Genomic DNA, 22,416 nt, shown 5'->3' on the forward strand with positions numbered 1-22,416 from the left:
TTATCAAACCCGGAGTCCCTTCACTGACCCTGTTAACCAGTCGGCCAGCCTCCTACTAAATCACCTTGACTCACTCCCCCCTATTTGATATATTCCAAACCCCTTTAACAATGATAAATCGTCCCAACAAATAAGTTATGCAACAGACCCCCAATTATCAGCTTGACCTAATGACTACAACTTAGTAAAATAGATAACATATATATATAACCTCCACCAGAATTCTAACCCTGACTCCCTATACTTACCCAGACTTATGTTTACATGAATACGTTTCACAATGTTACGGCCAACTATAGCTAATCCATCATACCTTTCAAGCAACTCAAGCCCCTAAGGATCATTAAGACACCTATTACAATGTTTTAACATACAATTTCGATCTACACAAGAATCATCCCATTATTTAGACACAAGTTTCAGCCACTCAAAGACTAACATATAACAATCACATTATGAAGAAATAAACTTGATTCGTTTATGAAATCAACATACGAGAGAACAATCAAACACGTACAAGGCGTGGTACCTGAGTCAGTCATATAGTAACATATATTAGGTAACGTACTCGAGCCAACTAATAATAACGTGTACCAGACATGATACCCAAGTCAACCAATAGTAACTTGTACCATGTGTGGTACCCCAGTCAATTAATAATACTACATGTACCAATTGTAGTACTTGAACGAATCAATAAAATGTATCAGAAACGTATCTGAGTCAATCAAGAGATAACATGTATCAGGCTTAGTACCCGATCCAACTAAGGGATACACAAACCGTCACAATCACAATCACACTTGTAAATTAAATACAAGTAAACAAACACCCTCACTACATAAGATTATCAACAATCCATTAGTTTACATTCGATCCTTATGGTTTCCCAACATGCATATCACATGTTTCATTATAGAGATAACTAACATGCATACAACTTAACTTGGGACACAATAATCATCACCAACCTTCGGACAATTTTTGGTTTGGAACCCAATTTTCCACAACTCACTTTCCCAGAATAACACCAAGCAATCATCACAAGGTTAACATTGATAATAAAGTTTATCATTAATCTAAGACATAAGTAACTTCATATTCGACTATTCTGATCCGTGCCTAATGACCTATGCATGCAATCTCCAATAATATACAAGATATGATATAAGTAAAGACAAATCTAACTACTCAATGAATAACCTAGCCTACTTGAACGCCAAACAACTATTGAAAAACTCTTAACACGATTTTTTGACTTCGTGGGACAAATTATGATGAACGTAGATAAAAAATTGATGGATTTGATCTACCTTGCACTAGAATTTCTCCTCTCCCTTGTCCCCAAGCTTGGACCAGCTTTTGAAAGGTTTTAGGCATAGTCCTCGTATGTTTTACTATTGAAAAGAAAGAGGAAAATTAAAAGAATTTACATTTCCTTGTTTCTTCCCCGTTGATTCCACTATAGCGTCTGACATGCGCCATAGCAGGAATTCCTGCTATGAATAACGTCATCCCAGATCAAATTTCAAATCCTAAATTTCGTTGTGTCACTCCAATTTAAAATGATAACGTATTCTTAAAAAAAATTGGGACTCATCACGAGATTCCTATTGAAAAACGACATATTAGGTCGTTACATGAACGAGTTCAAGTGTCTAGTTGAAACTTCGTGAAGTAGAATGATCTAGTTTACAATGTTAGTCAAGTATAAAGGCCACTCAGGTCATTCCACCATGTGATAATTATTATAATATTATTTTTATATTATATTTTATGTAGAATAAAAATCTCAATATTTCTTATTTCAAGATAAATCAATAAAATTATAAATTTTCCCTAGTTCGGGATCCCCCTTAAATCTTTTATTAAAGACATGATTAAACTAGAAATAAATAATTGTTTCAGTTTATTTGATGTAACGACCTATTTCGCTGTTATTCGAACGATACCTCGTGCAAAATTTCAAATTTTTTTGAAACACATTGCCCAATTAAATTAGGGTGACATGACGAAATTTCAAATTACAAATTGATCTGGGTTGACACATCATGCCATAGTGAGAATTTTCCGGCTATGGCGCGCCGTTGTAGCAGTTGCATGGTTACTATAGCGGGACAGACAAGCTCAGACCCTAGAAAATATGTTTTTTTATTATTTTCCTCTTACTCTTCATTGGTAAAATAGACAAGGGTTACTCAAAAAACTATCCTATGTTGCTCCAAGCTTATGAACCATGGAGAGGATGGATTCCAGCGCAAAGAGAGTAAAACCCTACGAATTTCAAGCCTATATTCTTCAAGATTCACCCCACGAAGCTAGAAGCTCATGTTCAGCAATTGCTTAATATCCAAATAAGTTAGGCTTAACTTTGTTTTCATAACACGTTGTAGATTGTCGGAGATTTCATGTATAATCCTTCGGGCATGAAGTTTCGAGGGATGAAATCATTATTGGTTATTGTTGCTTAGGATGGTAAGGCACTTGATTGAAAATATTGGCCTGTTGAAAGTTGTTGGATGATATTCTATGGTGGTAAGTTATGGATAAGTTGAGTATGTACCTGCCTGGAGAGGTAGTAATATTTATACAGTATGTGGTTTGGGAGCTGAAAATGGATGAATTTGAAATGATAATTGTAACTTTTTTTGCGCTGAAAATCCTCTATTCCATTGTTCTCAGGCTTAGAGTGGCTCGAGAAATATTATTGGAGTAATCCTCGTCTGTTTTCTCCCTGAAAAGTGGGAGGAAAATAAAAGGCATCACTTAATTAGGGTCTCGTCTATCAATCCCGCTATAGCGGTGTCGTCATAGTGGAAGATTTTCTACTATGGCAAGCTGACGTCAGCTCGGATCAATTCAGATTTAAGTAATTTCGTTGTGTGCCTCAGTTTTAATTTGACATCAAAATTCAAGACATTTTTGAGACTTCGCATAAGACGTATTTAAATAAAGACAGTTTGGATCGTTAATTATACCACCTTTTCTCATGCAGAAATAATATTCATTCGTGAAGTAAGTCGAAAATGTGCTTGATTGTGACCAACGACCCATCACATTTAGGAAATGTGTAGTTTTTCTTTGAAAATCGATATTCCAGTCACCAAGTACGAACATTTTGTTGCATGTATGACTTGTTAGAATGGAGAATGCAATTAAAGGAGACGACACAAAACTTCTTTCACCAAACTTTTTTTTCACACATGATCTTCATCAAAATGGTGAGATAAAAGTTCAAATAATAATATGGCAGTCTTATTCATTAAGGAATTGCCAACATCAACATTTTAGAAGTTGAGATATAAGATTGAAGTGCGTCGTCTCTGAGATATAAAGCAACGCTTTCATCAGAGGGAGTGAAACACATGTTATACTATTTTTCTTAATCATGATTTTGTCCCAATTGAATTTTCCTAGTAAGACTTTTAATGGGGCAACATTAAAGGCGTATTATGAGATGTGTGTAGCCTTTTTTACTCAATAGACTTTTTTCCGTGAGATTTTTCCTAGTAAGGTTTTAATGGCACGCTTTATCTATGGACATCCAAGCGCGAGTGTTATAAATTCATTGAATGGGTGGATTGACCATTTAATTAATACATGAATTACTTACATTCATCTATACATATTTCCTAAGTTTGGAACCATTTTAGATAAAAATATATCTATTAATTTGGGCATTAATATAACGATATTTGAAGTGATTTCTCAACTTATAAATAGGGTTGTCATTCACCATTGTAAGACATTTGAATACGATAATATCTACAATCTACTCTCCACATCTTTTGATCTATATTCTGATACTCCTTCTGTCCCATTTTATGTGACACCGTTTGACTTGACACAATGTTTAAGATAAAAATGAAGACTTTTGAAACTTGTGGTTTAAAACAATCCTGAGATATTTGTGTGATTGAAAATCATTTTATTAAGGGTAAAAAATTAATTTTAAAGTTAAAATTGTGTCTAATTATAGTAAGGTTACACTCTTTTTGCGACGATCTAAAAAGAAAAGAGCACACCATAAAATAGGACAGAGTGAATAGTATATTACTCATAGTTTACAACAAAACTTAAAAAATAAATCAAATATTAATAAAAATGTCAGAAGTTACAATAAATTCATGTAAACAACAAAGGAACTAATCTTACTAAAATCGGAAAAGGGTCAAAAATACTCTTAAACTATCCGAAATAGATCATATTTACCCTTAAACTATATTTAGCTCAAAACTACCCTTCCCGTCAAACTATTGGGTCAAAAATTCCCTTCTTATTATTGGGAGTTGTTAAATGCCACATGTATGCCATGTGGATGCCACATTGCACGTCAATAGGGTTCCACTGCCACATAGACTAAATGGAAAAGGGTCAAAAATACCCTTAAACTATCCGAAATAGCTCATATTTACCCTTAAACTATATTTCGGCTCTAAACTACCCTTCCCGTCAAACTATTGGGTCAAAAGTATCTTTCTTATTAACATAAGTTGTTAAATGCCATGTGGATGCCATATTGCATGCCAATAGGGTTCCACTGCCACATAGATTAAATCCCTAAATCTTAATTACTCTCCCCCTTCATTTTATTATTTTTCAAAAACAATTTCACCCCTTCTCTCTCATTTCGCGGCTAGGGTTTCACAATTTTCTTCGTGGCTGGGTTTCAAAGTGGATATTCGTAGTTGTAGGTTAATTAGTAAATCTTTTTTCTTATTTTATTATGTTTACGATTTCAAAGCATGATAGTTAGGATTTCATAACTTTCCCCTCATTTCGCGGCTAGGGTTTCATAGCTTTCTTTGAGGCTGGGTTTCAAAGTGGATATTCGTGGTTGTAGGTTAGTAAATCTTTTTTCTTATTTTATTATGTTTGCGATTTCAAAGCATGATAGTTAAGATTTCACAACTTTCCCCTCATTTCGCGGCTAGAGTTTCATAGCTTTCTTCAGGGCTGGGTTTCAAAGTGGATATTCGTGGTTGTAAACATAATAAAATAAGAAAAAAAGATTTACTAACCTACAACCACAAATATCCACTTTGAAAACCAGCGACGAAGAAAACTGTGAAACCCTAGCCGCGAAATGAGGGAGAAGGGATGAAATTATTTCTGGAAAATAATAAAATAAGGGAAAAATGAGTAATTAAGCCACAGTGGAACCCATTGGCGTGCAATGTGGCATCTATGTGGCATCCACATGGCATTAAACAACTTCCGTTAATAAGAAGGACACTTTTGACCCAATAGTTTGACGAAAAGGATAGTTTTGAGCCGAAATATAGTTTAAGGGTAAATATGAGCTATTTCGGATAGATTAAGGGTATTTTTGACCCTTTTCCTTTTAGTCTATGTGGCAGTGGAACCCTATTGGCACGCAATGTGGCATCCATGTGGCATTTAACAACTTCCGTTAATAAGGACACTTTTGACCCAATAGTTTGACGAAAAGGGTAGTTTTGAGCTGAAATATAATTTAAGGATTAACATGAGCTATTTCAGATAGTTTAAGGATATTTTTAACTCTTTTCCGTACTAAAATTCAAACTACAATTGTAAAACACACTACATAACAAATTCAAACTACTAAAATCCTAAAACCATACTACATAAAAACTAATATTAAGAAAAAACAATTAATAACTAATCAACTATAAAACATTTCCAAATCAAATAGAAAATCAAAAGATCACATAACAACGTCCAATAATTACTTTTTTTTTCTCTTCTTCATTCAATCTCCTTTTCAAAAATACCATTTTCCTACTGGATTTCATTAAGCACATTCTGCAAGTTTTTTTCTGATTCTTTTAGCAATGTCTTTAGAAGATCTCTATCTTTTACAACATTCTTGATATTAAATGTGTGAAATTTCATATTAATGTGTAAAGTTATTGTATTAACGTTGAAAAAGGGTCTCCTCACTTGTGAAAACATGGTGTTACTCTATTTATGGACATATTTTCTACTTACAAAAGATAATCACATCCATCATTTTTCTAAAATAACAAAATAAGGAAACAAGTGAATATCTAGATATTTTAAAGTGAACTACTTAAATTTAATTGAAACCGCAATACAATACAATGTAACACACACCAAATGAAAAAACGAAATAAATAAATAAAATAGAAATCCATATCATGAATCATGTTTTCGTATATAATTTTATAATTTCTTTCTCTATCGTTCATCTCTTTAATTCTTACTTATCTCACTCAAGAGTCCAACACTACCCACCCTGACAATTGACAATATCTATTTTTGTCTCTAATCCCCCACAAAAACCCTCTGAACAGCTTCTCCGCCGTCACTTACAGCCAATCTCCGCCACTATGCAAGCCCATTTTCTCTCCCCCACTATATACCCCACCACCACCACCACCACCACCACCACCACCACCAGCTTTCAGCCCCCTTTTCCCCAAATGTAGGGCCCACTCAAGAAAACCACCCACTCTCACCATCCGAGCTTCAACCGAAACATCCACCCCACCACCACCACAGACCACTACCTCAACAGACCCATCTCAGCAACTCAACAAATACAGCAGCCGCATTACTCAACCCAAGTCCCAGGGTGGTTCACAGGCGATTCTGTATGGAGTAGGATTAACTGATGAGGATATGAACAAACCCCAAATTGGGATATCCTCTGTTTGGTATGAAGGCAATACTTGTAATATGCATTTGTTAAAGCTTGCTGAAGCTGTTAAAGAAGGGGTTACAGAAACTGGCATGGTGGGGTTCAGGTTTAATACTATTGGTGTTAGTGATGCTATTTCTATGGGGACTAGAGGCATGTGTTTTAGTTTGCAGTCAAGAGATTTGATTGCTGATAGTATTGAAACTGTCATGTCTGCTCAGTGGTATGATGGGAATATTGCCATTCCTGGATGTGATAAGAATGTGAGCCTCTTTTATTCTTTTTGTAGAAAGAATTTTTAAAAATATGCAGTGATAGAGTAAGGAACTTACACTATTAGTGTAATGTGACTGTTGTTAATTACCACATTTGCAGGTTATATATTAATGCATGTGATTGTCTTTTAATTTACCTGATTTGGATAAATTATTTTGGATTTACATACATCGTCAGGGCGTAAATGTAACTCCTTACTGAATTATTCCCTTCTAGGTAGTGCTTCCTTGTTGAAAGATTCTGTTTTTTTTTGATGTTCCTGATAATTTGCGAAATTGTGAACCTTATTCTTAATTGTGAGTTAAAGTATTTGGGTCGAGGGTCTTTTGGAGATAGGGACCCGTGGGATTACACTGGGTACGTTGTTATTGTTGTTGAGTTAAGAGCTAAGTTGTGCGGATTCTTCACTTTCGATGCCGCACCCGTGTCAGATTCTCCAAAAATACAATACTTTTGGCGAATCCGACACGCACCCCTTGACATTTTTGAAGAGTCTGAGCAACATAGGTTAAGAGTATTCAATTATTATGTGAATAAAAGATGCAAACTTTGCTATTATTGTGGAGAAAAAGATGTATGTTTTGCAATTTTATAGATATATTTAATGCATTTGCTGTTTTACTTTCAACAAATTACTGTCTATCCTTGTACGAACTCACACTCTCTTGTTTAGGTTAAATTTCTTTGAGTAGATAAGATTCTTGGTTGATTTCCGGAATGAATAGTGATTCTTGGAACTACAACACTTCCAATTAGAAGTGTATTAAAGTATATTATTTTAAAGATTTTTGTATAAAAGTTTGTGGATTTGATTTAATTTGAGAAAGCAAAAAAGACATGAATTCTAGATATTAGGTGACTTTCTGTTGTGAAGATTTATTCAGTTATGCAATTTCTTCAAAATACCAAATATTTTTATCTGACATGTTACATGTTTTTTTCTTTCAAAAAGTTGTTCCATGACCTGCACTGGTTATAACCAGTGGTGGAGCTAGGATCTTCACCAAATGGATTCAAAATATAAATAAGTAAATCACATGAAGAAGCCAAGAGGATTCAACATCTAATTTGATCTTGTATATATAATGTTATTTTCCGGCGACCTTACGCCCCTTACATCTGCCCACAGTTATAACACACTCAAGTTAAATTGTAATACGTTAAAAAATTTCACATAGCAATTCAAGATTAAGTAAATATAACTTTCTGGCTTGTTAACAATTTCCTGCAATTTGCTTCTTTTGTGCTTTTGTGGTGTTCTCTTTCACTAAACTTCTGCCAATCTATAAGCACATGCTATAGTATTGTAGTTCTATTTTTAGCGGTTAGAGCGGGTGGTACTGAGTAGTCTTGATGGAGTGAAAAGAATGAGACTCTTCTTGGTAACAGGACCCAAACCATTGAGCTACCCCCTAATCATTTTCTTCTCTTGTCTAATTCCAGCTGCCTTTCATGCTGTATCTCATTGAAATGATAACTTCTTGTTGTAATATGGCAGATGCCAGGTACAATTATGGCGATGGGAAGACTAAATAGGCCAAGTATCATGATATATGGTGGAACCATTAAGGTGAGATTGGAACACTCACATTTTAATTCTTTTTTGTGCATCTAAAGCCTTTTTTCATGTAAAAATAGACGTTATCTTCTAAATTTGTCTGCTTGGAACCATTCCATCCCTTTCAATATTTCTTTGGGATTTGTTGAAGTTGAATAACTGTGGAGAATAAACAAAAGGAGAGATAACTAGGATAATATATTTGTGGTGTCTTCAAGGAGTAAATCTCGGGAAGCAAGTTCGTGGGTATTTGTTTGAGTTTTACTTGATTAAAAACTAGGACAATATATTTCATTGTACCCAGGATTCCCGCAGTTAATAAAAGAAAGGGAAAAGAATCGAAAATACCCCTCAACTTTGATTTATTGTTTGATTTTACCCTCGCCGTTAAAATGAAGTTAATTTTACCCCTCCCGTTATTAATTTCACCAAATTTACCCCTCATTAGACGGAATCCCCAAAATTGACCCAAATTACCCAAATTTTTAAAAAAAACCCTATTTCCTATTTTTAACCCAATGCCCCGCCCCATTTAGAATAACCCGGTTAACCCTATTTTACCCATTCTTCCAAATTTCCTTTACCCATTTACCCATTCCCTCTTTGAATAGATAATCTCCTTTGTCTCCCAAATTTTCCATATAACCCAATGCCCTTTACCAAAATTTTCCTCAAAAGCTCAAGCATAGAACCAGCAGAAGAGGCCACTAAGATGCAGACACCCCTTAAGATGAAAGGAGGCTCACGCTTAGAACCAGCTAAGCATTTGAATTCTCGGAGGACAAATATTACTGAAAATTATGATTCAGGGAGCTCTGGATCTAGAAAGAGATCTAGGTCCAGCACAGGTGAGGAATCTGATGGCCATCCAGATGAAACCCAGAAATTCAAAAGGCATATTGAAAATAAAAGCAGCATTTCAGCAAAAAGTTCCCGGTTGATGAAAAAATTCAGAAAATTGGAGGCAGCTTATTTCATGACGAGACGCAGGGTTATTAAAAGGGACAAATCTATGAGAAGTTAATGGGTAAAGGGCATTGGGTTATAGGGAAAATTTGGGAGAAAAAGGAGATTATCTATTCAAATAGAGAATGGTAAATGGGTAAAGGAAATTTGGGAGAATGGGTAAAATAGGGTTAATCGGGTTATTCTAAATGGGGCGAGGCATTGGGTTAAAAATAGGAAATTGAGTTTTTTTTTTTTTTTTTTAAATCGGGTAATTTTGGTTAATTTTGGTTAATTTGGGTCAATTTTGGGGATTCCGTCTAATGAGGGGTAAATTTGGTGAAATTAGTAACGGGAAGGGTAAAATTAACTTCATTTTAATGGCGAGGGTAAAATCAAACAATAAACCAAAGTTGAGGGGTATTGTTGACCCTTTTCCCTAAAAGAAATAGGGAAAAAGAAAGACATTGGGTCCATCAAAAGAAACACGAAAAAGAGAGCTAGCTCGTTACATTTGGTACCAGGAATATTTAACTTTCAGACAGGAATATGGAAAATATAAAGACATGGTGTAGTATTTGAAATCTATTTGATATATCGGGAAAATGCGAGAGTAGAGGGAAGTCCTCAATATGAAAAGCCGCCTTTACAAGACATCTAGAGAATCTGTGTTAGTGACATGGTGGCGTATGTGGCTCTTTTGCACCTCCTTTTACATGATTTTCCTGTATATTCAGCAGATCATGTTTGGCTTATTTGAGGTTTTCATTTGTCTTTCCTGCGAAACTTTGTGATATAGTATTACGACTGGTCAGATTTCTTTGGAAATCTTGTATGTTAATTGTAGGTAATCATATGGTATATCCGTTATGTTTGAGTGAAGGAGTTGTTTATTTAGTGAAAAAAGATATATCTTCATGATGATTGTGGTCTGCTGTCCGGTGCAAAGCCACAAGACCATGCATCTTTTTCAATCAAATCATGACAAAGTTTCTTCTCTTGCTTGTAATTTTCTCGCGTATCACTAAAAAATTATTTCTAAAAATCCCACAAGCATTTTTACAAATTATTAATCAGATTTTCTTAATAAGTTGTTTATGTAGTCGCTAAATCTTCATAAACTTTAACAAATAAAGCATGGAAAAAAGTACATGTCAATCTGCTATAAACTTCTTTATCGTTCCATTATTTGTCATTGCAACAAAGAGAATTTTTTTTGATGCATCAGAAAATGCCAATGAAAATGGAGAACTTGTTATGGATGGGATAGGAGACAGAGCAATCCAAATGGTGTAGGACATGTAAAACCGGTGTTACCACAAATTTATATATTCTTAGCTGTCTTTTTAGGGAAAGAAGTTTGGGGGGGAGTGGGGGACTTTTAGAGGTTGAGAATTGGAATAAGAGAGCATGAATGTAGAGATAGTTTTTTAGGTTTAACTGCTAGAAGGACAGAAGGAATGGTAATGATTAGAGATCACATTAGCTTCTTGCAGGCTTCTAAGTGTCTGCTGTTGCTGCCAATGTACTCCAAAGTACAGCTGATAACAACTAGATATGCCAATACATCAATTGTTTAATCATAAGGGTGACCAACTTTCTAGAAATAATGCTAATTAAAAAACGGCATTAAAGGTTAACAACTCAATGGGAAAGACTAGAGATCACATAAGCTGCTTATAAGCTTCTGAATGTCTGCTGTATGCTGTTGCTGCCAATGTTCTCCAAGATACAGCTGATAACTAGAAAATGCCAGTACATCAATTACTTCATTGCTTAATCATAAGGGTGACCACATTCTTGAAATAATGCTAAATAAAAAGCGACATAAAAGGTTAACAACTCTAGACTCTTTTTTTTTGAGAAAGTTAACAACTCTAGACTCTTATTAACATAATGACAGGTAAAATGATATTTCAAGAGCATTTATTGTATTACATGTTGTTCTGCTTGCTTCTGAATTATTTTTGATCCTTTACCTTTTCTCTGATGTACAGCCTGGTCATTTCCAAGGGCACACATTCGACATAGTATCCGCTTTCCAGGTATGTCTGTTGATTTGTTAGTTTACTGTTTTAATGTCTTCCTACTGCTGTTTTTAGCAGTTCTTCTGTCAGTTTTGCCTTTGAGCACAGTAAGTGCCTGTTTGGCCAATCTGCCAAAATTGCTTATTTTGAGAAGCACTTTTGTAAAAAAAAACTTTTTAGGGAAGTACTTTTGGAGCTCAACAATTTGTGTTTGGCTAATTCATTTGGTAAGTGTTTTTTTTTAAAAGTTTAGATAAACATATTGTGCATTCACCAATTTTTTCAAAAAGTGCTTTTGGGTGTCAAATTATGGAAAATGACAAGTATCAAGGCACGTTTTACAACTAGGATTACTTAAAAAGATTTTAATATACATTTTTAGGGAAAGACTTTAAAATATGTGGAAATAAATATTAACTTGAATCTTTTTTAGAGATAGCTTTGTTATTCCAAAGAGAAAAAGGAGAGATAGAGGTAATGGACGATAGAAGGATGGGAGAAGTAATTCATATTTATATTTTGATGGACTATTCCAAAGTGGGAGAGGAGAAGAAGGATAGAAAAAAAAGAGAGGAAGGAAACTACACAGTAAAAACCAAAAAGGATAAAAGAACTGTATTTAATTGAAAGATATGTTAAATTAATGAGAGATAGTTTGGTAAATATGAATTAATGGTAAGAATATTTGTCTTGAAAATAATAATAATTTTCCTTCTGCTTCTTGGGAAAAGCATAAATTTGTAGCTTCTTCTTCTGCTTAAGAGCGCCTTTTTATTGGGCTAACACCTAAATTTTTTTTTTCTTTTTCTGAAAAGTATGCTTTAGCCTCCAAGAAGCTTAGCCAAACACACTATAAATGTCAGTTTAGACTTTAGACAAGGTTTGAATAGGCCTTGAGGCACACGGCGAATAATATGCTTGCTTGTGATAAATTCATATCAATGGACATCGTCTAGAAAAAGTACCACTAAACTAGGAGAAAACATGTTCTTGTTGAAGTTCTCGTTAACCTATGTAAGTACTTGAGGAACCATGGAGGACCTGTGTTATCAAAGGCGCTCGCCTTAGCACCTAGGCGAGAGGCGAGGCGAGGTTGTGTCGCCGTTCTACTGCAAGGCGAGGGCTATGAAAAAGGGGAGCAGAAGGTGATGAGTCAAGAAGAAAGGCGTCACTTTATTTTCTTTAAGAAGTCAAAGATATATCTTTCAAATTTAAAATGTAATTTTAGGGTTTTTGTCTCACTTACCTCTTTTCAGTCAACTACGCGATTCTGAGTTCTCCATCTTTGTCATCAGATTTCAGCTGCAAAGGTTATGGTCAATCTCTGTTCTTCTAGTTCTTTCTTCTTCTTCCTTTTTGCTCCCCTGTTTCTGGCTTCTTCCTTTTCTGTTTTGGTGACTAGGCGGGGTGGCAGATTCTTCTTCTTCTTTCTCCTCTGTTTACACCGCTTTCGGGCAACTGCGCACTGGCCAATCTGTCCAGTTTTTTATTTTTTATTTTCTGCCTGATTGGATTTTTTTGGATAAGGTTAACAGGTATTATAAACAAGAGAAGTACACCAATAGTGTGCTCCTGAAGTAATTACATCAAAAGTATAAAGGAACAACCAAAACAAAATCTATCACCTATATCCCTTATAAACTATCTAAAAATAGGGTAAAGTCCCTTGGATCCTTAGGTACAGTATGGATACATCTAGTTATAAACTATCTAAATATAGGGTAAAGTCCCCTGGATCCTTAGGTACAATATGGATACATCTAGAGCCGTCAAAATGGGATTAGCCCATGGGGCCGACCCAACCCAACCCGTTATTGGGGTACGGTCGGGATAGGATTTTTCGAGCTCATTTAAAATTAGGGCTTATAAGCCCAATCCATATAAGCCCTTGGCCCTTGAGGCTTGATCGGGGTCGGGCCGGAGTCGGCTCATGGGCCAAAACTATTTATTTAAGGGTAACTTACAACAATTTCACTACTATATGAGCTAATTACTTTAATGCACATTATGTTGTAATATTATGAATCTTACTAGAACGTCTAGATACATGTATCTCATGATACATAGACTCAAAATTAGGTTAATTTGCTATAGATACACTCTACTCAAGTGGATTCGCAAGTGACAAACCCCGCGCCCTCGTTCTCCCTCCCATCTTGCTTGCCACTCTCTTATCTCGCTCGCGTATTTGGGATGCATCATGCATCACACCAGATACATGTATCGCATATCTAGTATCCTAAATACATGCTGATTACACTAGATTTTTTGCTAGTCTTATTGAAACAACACCATTGTTTGTCATAATTGATTTGAAAATCTTCTCATTTTCTTGATGTTATAGAATTTTAAGTTTGGAAAGGAAAAAAAAAGAAGGGCTAGGCTCGCCCCAACCCTCGGCCCTTCTAAGGTTGGGTTGGGTTAAGCATTTTCAGGCCCTTCCAGATGAAGGGTTGCCCGCCCTAGCCCTTCAAATTCCTTGGCCCACAAGGCTTGGGGCGAGTGGGCTGGGCCGACCCTTTTTGACAACTCTTAGATACATCAAAAGTAGAGTTGTCAAAAACGGCCGGCCCAGCCCCACCCCACCCGACCCAAGCCTGGCGGGCTAAGGAATTTGATGGGCTAGGGCAGATCGACCCTTCACTTGGAAGGGCCTGAAAATGCTCAACCCAACCCAACCCTTGAAGCGCCGAGGGTTGGGGCAGGCTAGCCCTTCTTTTTTTTATTTTTTTTCTTGTCAAACTTAAAATTCTATAACTTCAAGAAAATGAGAAGATTTTCAAATCAAATATGACAAACAATGGTGTTGTTTCAATAACACTAGCAAAAAATCTAGTGTGATTAACATGTATCTAGGATACTAGATACACGAGATAAATGTATCTGGTGTGATGCATCCTAGATACGCGAGCCAGATAAGAGAGTGGTGAGCGAGATGGGAGGGAGGCGAGGGAGCGAGATTTGTAGGATACATGCGAATCCACTTGAATAGAGTGTATCTAGAAAAAATTAACCTAATTTTGAGTCAATGTATCCCAAGGACGTACCAAAATTAGGTAAGATTCGTTATATTACAACATAACATGCATTTAAGTAATTAGCTCATATACTAGTGAGCAGTGTTCAGGGAAGCATGAAGCGGAAAAAAGCGATAACCACGCTTCACACTTTAAGCAATGAAGCGCTCACATACTCATTCTAGTCTGTGAAGCGTAGAAGGCTCGCATCGCTTCATCGCTTTAAGTGATGAAGCGCTCGCTTTCCTGAACACTGCTAGTGAGATTGTTGTAAGTTATCCTTAAATAAATAATTTTGGCCCATGGGCCCACCCCAATCAAGCCTCAAGGGCCAAGGACTTATATGGGTTGGGCTTATAAGCCCTAGTTTTAAATGGGCTTGAAAAATTCTATCCCAACCCTACCCCAATAACTGATTGGGTTGGGCCGGCCTCATGGGCTAAACCCATTTTGACGGCTCTAATAAAGTAAAAGGTTGCTAAGCAGTTCATTTTTAGACTTTGGAAGGGAATTTAGTTGTATACTAGTTAGTACATTAATTTTTTGCCTATAAACAGTAATATGTTATTGATATTGAGATTTTGGTTATTTATATATACCTATTTTAATTTTTGGTAATAATTGGCGCCTCACTTCAAAAAGACTGAGCGCTTCGCCTCTTGCCTTAATGAGGCAGGCCCTTGTCGCCTTACGTCTTCTAAAGGGAGCTTTTGTAGAAAGAGAGCAAGTTTCCAAAAGGATGGGATTCTTTGGATGATTTTTTCTTTTCTTTGGTAAGTAAAGCATTTACACAGAAATGCACTAAGGAGGTACGACAAGTCAGCAAAAGCTTTACTAGATTACTATCCTAATGAACTTAGGAAGGCAATGCAAATTCTTAGCCATTTAAGTTTTTTTATTCTAACCTAATCTAAAATAGTTAGACATATATTCTTATAAGATTTCTTACCTTGTGTCATTCCCTCTAAACACATTCATTTGTCTTCTTTGTATCAAATTCTGGTGGAGGATGTTCTTGATGTTCTTTGTTTGTTGATTACAGTAAAATTAATGCCGATGTTTGGTGTGTGTGTGCGCGCCTCTATATATGGAGATAAATGATCACATGGAGGGGGATGGAAGGAGACGGGGAAGGAAAAGGACGGAGAAGAAAAAATGTGGTGCATGAGATGAGAGGTAAAAGAAGGGAAATGAGGAGTTGGGGGAGAAGATAAGTGGGGGTGAAGGAAAAATTGGTCCATGGAAGTTAAAATTATTACATGGAATGTAAGGGGGATGAATGACCCTAATAAGAGGACCACCATCGAAGTAGAAATTAGGGACGCATACTGATATGAATTCACCAAATAAAACTGGTGATATTGACATATAGCATTATTAGAAAAAGGGGGGGGGGGAGGGGGAGGTGGGTGAAGTATGCCTATATTCTGTCTTGGAGCTTCATTTGTTGTCATCATTCATAGATGCCATTATGTTACAAATGGGATTTGGGCAAAAATGGAGGAAATGGATCAACTTTTGCATCTCTTCTGAGATATTTTGTCTTGGTCAATGGAAATCCATGCAGCTTTTCCAGGAGTTCGAGGGGTTTGTCTGAGGTTTGAGACAAGGGGACCCACTATTACCAATATTCCTTTTAATAATGGAAGCATTACGCAAGATGATGGATAAAGGTGTCATGGAAGGATTCATATAGGGTTTCAAAGTCGCAGTTGGGAGCGCTGGGACACTTGGTTTCTTATTTGTTATTTGTAGATGATTCTTTGGTTTTCTTGTGACGTAGACAAGACTCAATTGGACTACTTAGGACAAGTCCTCACTTGTTTCACTTGGTGTGGTGGAAGACTGACACATCTCCTTAAAAATAGGGAGGGCATGGTATTAAAGACTTGAAGGTGTTCAACAAAGCAACAAAGCTTTGATGGATTTGGCTGTGGAGGTTTTGGCAGAGGTAAATACTTTTTGGAGAGGGGTCATAGTTGGTAAATACAAAGCAATGGAAGGAGAATCTTAGCTAGTGAATGTTTAACAAGGTGTGTTTTTTCACTTTGCCAAGTACTAGAGGGGTGATCGTGAGTCATGACTGTGGAAAATCTTAGCTAATGAATATTGTCTGCGTTAGCTGGTGTTGTATGTGCAAAGAGGCAGGTGAGGTCATGGATCATCTTTTTCTTCATTGTGGTCTTACCGTGAGATTATGGTGGGATATGTTTAGGTGGTTTGGTACTTCATGGACAATGCCAATTGCCAAGAACTATGAAATTATTGAGGTTCAGCTGGAAAAGCAGGAGGAGAAGACGTAGGTCATGGGTATTGGTTCCACTAAATGTGGGTAGTGTGGAGAGAGAAATAAGAGACCTTTTGAGGGGCTAGAGTCGAGTTTTTCTCAATTGAGGAGTCTCCGATTGCTTATTTTCTTTGGTGCACCCATAGAGTTACCAGTTGTATAGGAGATTGGGTGGTGTTTGTAGCGAATAATTTCTTTTTTGTAAATTCTCTACCTTTTGGTATACCCCTTGTATATGACCATATTTTTGGTCTTAATTATGAATGAAAGTACGTTTATTTGATCAAAAAAATATAAATTGTCAATGAATACATTGTTGAAGCACAATTGATGTGCAGGTGACATTGTGTGGCAACTGTGTATCTTTTTCTTGACAAGTGCCTTTCCTTTATGAATTGTGACAACTTTAATAGATACTCTTGTTTGTAAAAGCAATTAATGTTGTTCCTGAGCAGCTTCCAGATGTACCACAGTTGTAGTTGTTATGGTTTATATGATCGAAGCATGCTGTGTGACTTTACTTTTTTAGTATGAGAAGGCTAAACTTAAAAAGCAGCTCTTTGTCTAAGACGTTTGAATCATCAATCTTCAATTCTGTTAAAGCTCTGGTGATAGCTTTTTTTCTGCTTTGATTTTATTTGCAGGTGTATGGAGAGTATGTTAGTGGTGCTGTTAGTGATGAACAGAGGATGAATGTAGTTCGTAATTCATGTCCTGGTGCGGGGGCTTGTGGTGGAATGTATACAGCAAACACCATGGCATCTGCTATTGAGGCAATGGGCATGTCACTGCCTTATAGGTAGAAGAATATGATGTAGTAGTACTTTGTTTAACAATATTCATTGCTAATACGTCCTTCCTTCACCTCCTTTTCAATGCAAAAGCTCTTCCACACCAGCTGAAGACTCACTAAAGTTGGATGAGTGTCGCCTAGCCGGAAAATATCTTCTGGAATTGTTAAAGATGGACTTGAAACCTCGAGATATCATCACAAAAAAGTCCCTTCGAAATGCAATGGTAGTCGTCATGGCACTTGGTGGATCTACCAATGCCGTACTACATTTAATTGCTATTGCAAGGTGAGCAAATTTTCCACATCGTTCCCTATACTTTTGGATTGAGTATGTGAGTCATGATTATTATCTCCACAGGTCTGTTGGTTTGGAATTAACTCTAGATGACTTCCAAAAGGTTAGCGATGAGGTTCCTTTCCTTGCAGATCTGAAGCCTAGTGGAAAATATGTTATGGAGGATGTGCACAAGGTTTGTTCAATACTGCGTTTGCCAATTCATTTTTAGTTTTGGTTACATGGGCATTCACTGCTGTTGATTTTGTTCTGATCAATTGACGAGCTTAATTATTTAGATTGGAGGTACACCCGCAGTCATCCGCCACCTGTTGGAGCTTGGGTATATGGATGGGGACTGTATGACTGGTATGTACTTTGACGATAAGAAGATATTTTCTTGTACTGGTTATCTAATAATTGGTGGCACTCATTTCACTTGCTTTTGATTTGCAGTCACAGGAAAGACTCTGGCTGAAAATGCAAAGCTATTTCCTTCTTTAGCTGAAGGCCAGGTAGGTCTTTTTACCAATGTGGCTTCTTCCCATGTGCTGCAGTAATTTTGTCATAGGTCTTCTGCTCCTGAGTGAATTAGGAATGCAAAACTATAGATACTCAATTTGGTCCATCTTTCTTTTTCTTCTAGCAAATTATAAGACCACTATCAAACCCCATCAAAGAAACAGGCCACATCCAGATATTATATGGGAATCTTGCACCAGAGGGGAGCGTGGCAAAGATCACTGGAAAAGAAGGACTATACTTTTCTGGTACATCGTCTTTCTTCAATATTTAATTTTTGGTGTCTGTGGACACTGTTTATATGCTTCTTGAATATATAAATAATTACGGGAATTCGTTCATCAGGCCCCGCCTTAGTGTTTGAAGGAGAGGAGGCTATGCTTGCAGCTATCTCAGAAGATCCTTTGAGTTTTAAGGCAAGCCAGTTAATCCTTTTTCCATCCTTTTTCATTTACTTCGATCCTGATAAACTAGGGAATGGGTCGAGGAGACAATATGTAATTAGGTGTTTGACAAGGCCTCAAAGAAGAAGAGATGGAATCCCAGCTTTGTTTATTTGTCTTCTTGTATCTCTCTGCAGTAATTTTGTTTTTAATTAATTTGGATGAGTTGCTGTAGTTAAACACATCTTGTTGGGACTTCAGATAGGTAAAGTAGATACTTTGTCAAAGTGTCACGCTACTGAGAGTTACTTCTGCTGATTTCTTCAGTTTCAGCTCGCATTTGGTCTCGTAGACTTCGCTTGGATTTGCCTAGCAGCAAAGTATCTTTTAAGCATGGATTTATTCCGAGTTCTCTTGTCAGTTATTAGTGATAGTCATTTTCTTTTGTTGAATAGTAACTGGCTGCAATTGTGTGGGCAGTTCCCATGTGTTGGGTATTAGGTATCTAGACATCTCATCTGTGTACAATATTTCAGGGAAAAGTTGTAGTCATTAGAGGAGAGGGACCTAAGGGAGGACCAGGTATGGCTGAAATGCTGACACCCACAAGTGCAATTATGGGTGCAGGTCTTGGGAAGGTACGTAATGGGAGATCTCTCTCTTCCTTGTCTATTGTATTTTTGTTATAGTCAAAATTGATAATTGACATGTATTTCTTATGGTATCTCTCTCTGCCTTGCTGATTTTTTATTTGGTTCTTTTTTGAACAATAGGATGTTGCTTTACTTACTGATGGAAGATTTTCTGGAGGTTCTCATGGATACGTTGTGGGGCATATATGTCCTGAAGCACAGGTGCATTAACTTCTGTTTCTGAACTTGTTGCATGTTCTACATCATGTAGAATTTGTTCCTTTCCTCCATTCATATTGCTTTCACTATGTTGTCTGGTTGACCATTATAGCTTGTAGTTTGCAGCCTTCAGGAACTTGTGAACCACCTTAATATTCTGGATATGTGAATAATCTCTAAAATGGATCCAATCCTTGATTAGGCGCACATTACATGTTAGAACCCTGCTGCAGACAAAAGCATGTGACATTTAACTTTTAAGTGGAAGAGGGCAGGAAGGGTTTTTTCTTTTTTTTGGGGGGGGGAGGGGGGGGGGGGATTATCCAACAAGTTTCGACTGTTTCGCCATCGGGACTTTCTTGTTGTAAAAGAAAAAATAAAAGAAGATGCCAGACGCTATGAGCATCTCCCCTAATGCATTTATTGTTTAACCACAATAGAAGCACGTTGCATAATGCAGTTAAGAGTTTTACTTGTAAAAGTGCCAGTGAAAAGTTGCCAAAGTTTCTTCACTAATGTTCCCATCTTGAGTTACCAAATGCAATGTGTTTTAAGAGGAGGACCAGTGGTTTAGTAGCCAGATTTTTCCTGGTTTGTTTTCTCATGTGCACCCCCTCTTCTCCACCACACACACACACACCTAGTTTGAGTGTGCTCATGCAGACATGACTTGTCTAATTTATAAAGTGTTAATAATGTATTTCGTTGTATAAAAAATGTGTTGTTGATGCAACTATGGATCTCCGTGGAGTCGTGGTGATAACAGTTTTAGAACATAAACATGCATTATAAACGTAGAGGACCTATCTGTACAATCTTGTTTTATTGTCATTGAGAATCACGCAATTCAAACTTTTACCAGGAAGGAGGTCCAATTGGTCTTGTTCAAAATGGAGACATAATAACAATCGACATTCAGAAAAAGAAAATGGACGTTCAGTTATCAGACGAGGTGTTGGAACATCGTAGAAAAAATTGGACAGCCCCTGCATATAAGGCTGACAGAGGGGTTCTCTACAAGGTACAAGAGTACTTGACAGTGGAAAGTTATTGAATGCAAACATCGTAATGTCTGACATAATTATTATATTTCTTGCAGTATATAAAAAATGTACAATCCGCTTCTAAGGGATGTGTTACCGATGAATAGAGACGAAGCATATTTACCAAAAGCAAAGAGTGAACCTGGGAACGCCTGATTTTTCTTGCAGCTGCAATTGGGGCATCTGCATGGCTCGTAGCTCTTTTATTAGTAGAGGTATTCGATTTATGTTTGCAGGTGTAACTTTATAGTAGTTGGTTCTGTTTTTCGTTCTTCATTTCCCCATTTTTCCTACTCTGCATTTCTGTAACTCCCAGCTTGTTGATTGGTAATTGAAATTGTATAATGCTTGGTGAAATAATATTTGATAAAAGAACAATCACTTCTACTTTGGAAATTCCCAAAAGTATGTAATAATCTCTGAGATTGGTCACTAGCTAGGAGGTTTTTCAGACTTGCTCCAAGTTTATTGATCAAGTTCCTCAGTATTCCAATTTCATTCATTAGTTTGTTTTTCGTTAAACTAGTTATTACGTTGCATCTCTGAAAGTATTTGATAGATTACGTTACATCATACCAAACTACCTATGGAGAAAATTATGAATGATGAAACTTCATTGTTGATTGAAATCATTGTAAACTAGTCCAATTTCATAAGCAAATTTCTCAAAGAAAAATGTTTCAAATCTATGGCATAATTTATTGTTGATGTAGCATTACTGATAATACATAGACCTCCAGATCGAGCGTCTTTAGATAATAGATTCTGGTTTCCAGTTTTTCGCGCATCACAACTCTCCTCTTTCACAACCCCCATTTTAGTCCATGTTTACATTGCATGTCCAAATACAAGAACAAAAGAGAAAACTGTGAGCATTTAAATGTATTGATTCAGTTGAGTTACGTTGAGTTTTAAACGTTAAGTTCAATCCTAGTTAATATATTAGGTTATCGAGTTGTAATCTTTATCCACTTTTGAGATTATAATCTGGAGTAAATATTGTTTCAAGCTAGAAGTTACTTTGAGGGGGTGAAAGGCTTAGAGCTAAATTCTTCTTACTATAAGTTAAGAGTAAACTTGAAGAGTTAGCAGCAAACAAGTGATAGTGAGGGAAATAAATTAGAATAAATATTTTAAGTTATAAAGTTGTGATCTGAATTTGGCTTGTTGTTATAAAGGAGTTGAGTTAAGTCCGACAAAGATATATCATTATTCTTACACGTTTGAGTTGGATTATTTTTGACGTAAAAAAATATGTTTTTTTTTTTTTTTTCACTTTGTTTCACATTATTTATTCTTAGTTTGAATAAATAATCTTTGATAGTTTTGCCTATAAAATTAGTTTCATCACTCCGGTGGTTCTCTGACCCATTATTTTTTTTAGAGCTTTCACATGTAGCAAACATAAAAATTATATTTGTATGTTATAGCTGTAATTTGCATAATTGCGCTCCACAACAAATTTTATGTTTGCTATGGAGCTTTGGATTTGTATAAATCGCAAGATACATCCAATTTATATACAAATTATTCAGTTTTGTATAAATTCATTTATACATTGTAATTTGTATAATAAGATCTGTATTTGTATAATTATAAGTGTATATGACGAAAATATATGTATTTGTATTTGTATATACACTTTTCTCTCGCTTTATACAAACACAAATGCATTTTATACATTTGTATACCGAATGGGTAATTGTATATTGAAAAATGACTAATTGTATACCGAATTAGATGGTAAAAAAATGGGATGTTTGCTGCGAATTATAAATAAAATAAACTATGACT

General features: G+C 36.1%; 1 protein-coding gene across 1 annotated transcript; it reads left to right on the plus strand.

The window, feature by feature from the left end:
• Nucleotides 1-6,203: 6,203 nt before the first annotated feature.
• LOC125830397 (dihydroxy-acid dehydratase, chloroplastic-like) lies at nt 6,204-21,112 on the plus strand. The gene is given in 15 exon segments (XM_049509589.1): nt 6,204-6,386; nt 6,388-6,909; nt 8,421-8,492; nt 11,423-11,470; nt 17,401-17,555; nt 17,641-17,835; nt 17,908-18,019; nt 18,123-18,192; nt 18,280-18,338; nt 18,470-18,593; nt 18,691-18,761; nt 19,265-19,366; nt 19,502-19,582; nt 20,442-20,600; nt 20,679-21,112. Coding segments are annotated over 15 exon segments (1,872 nt in total). The 5' UTR covers nt 6,204-6,335; the 3' UTR covers nt 20,730-21,112.
• The last annotated feature ends 1,304 nt before the right edge of the window (nt 21,113-22,416 follow it).

This window comes from Solanum verrucosum, unplaced genomic scaffold (genome assembly GCF_900185275.1).
Source record: "Solanum verrucosum unplaced genomic scaffold, falcon-dt-bn FXZP01000228.1, whole genome shotgun sequence".
Classification (NCBI taxonomy): domain Eukaryota; kingdom Viridiplantae; phylum Streptophyta; class Magnoliopsida; order Solanales; family Solanaceae; genus Solanum; species Solanum verrucosum.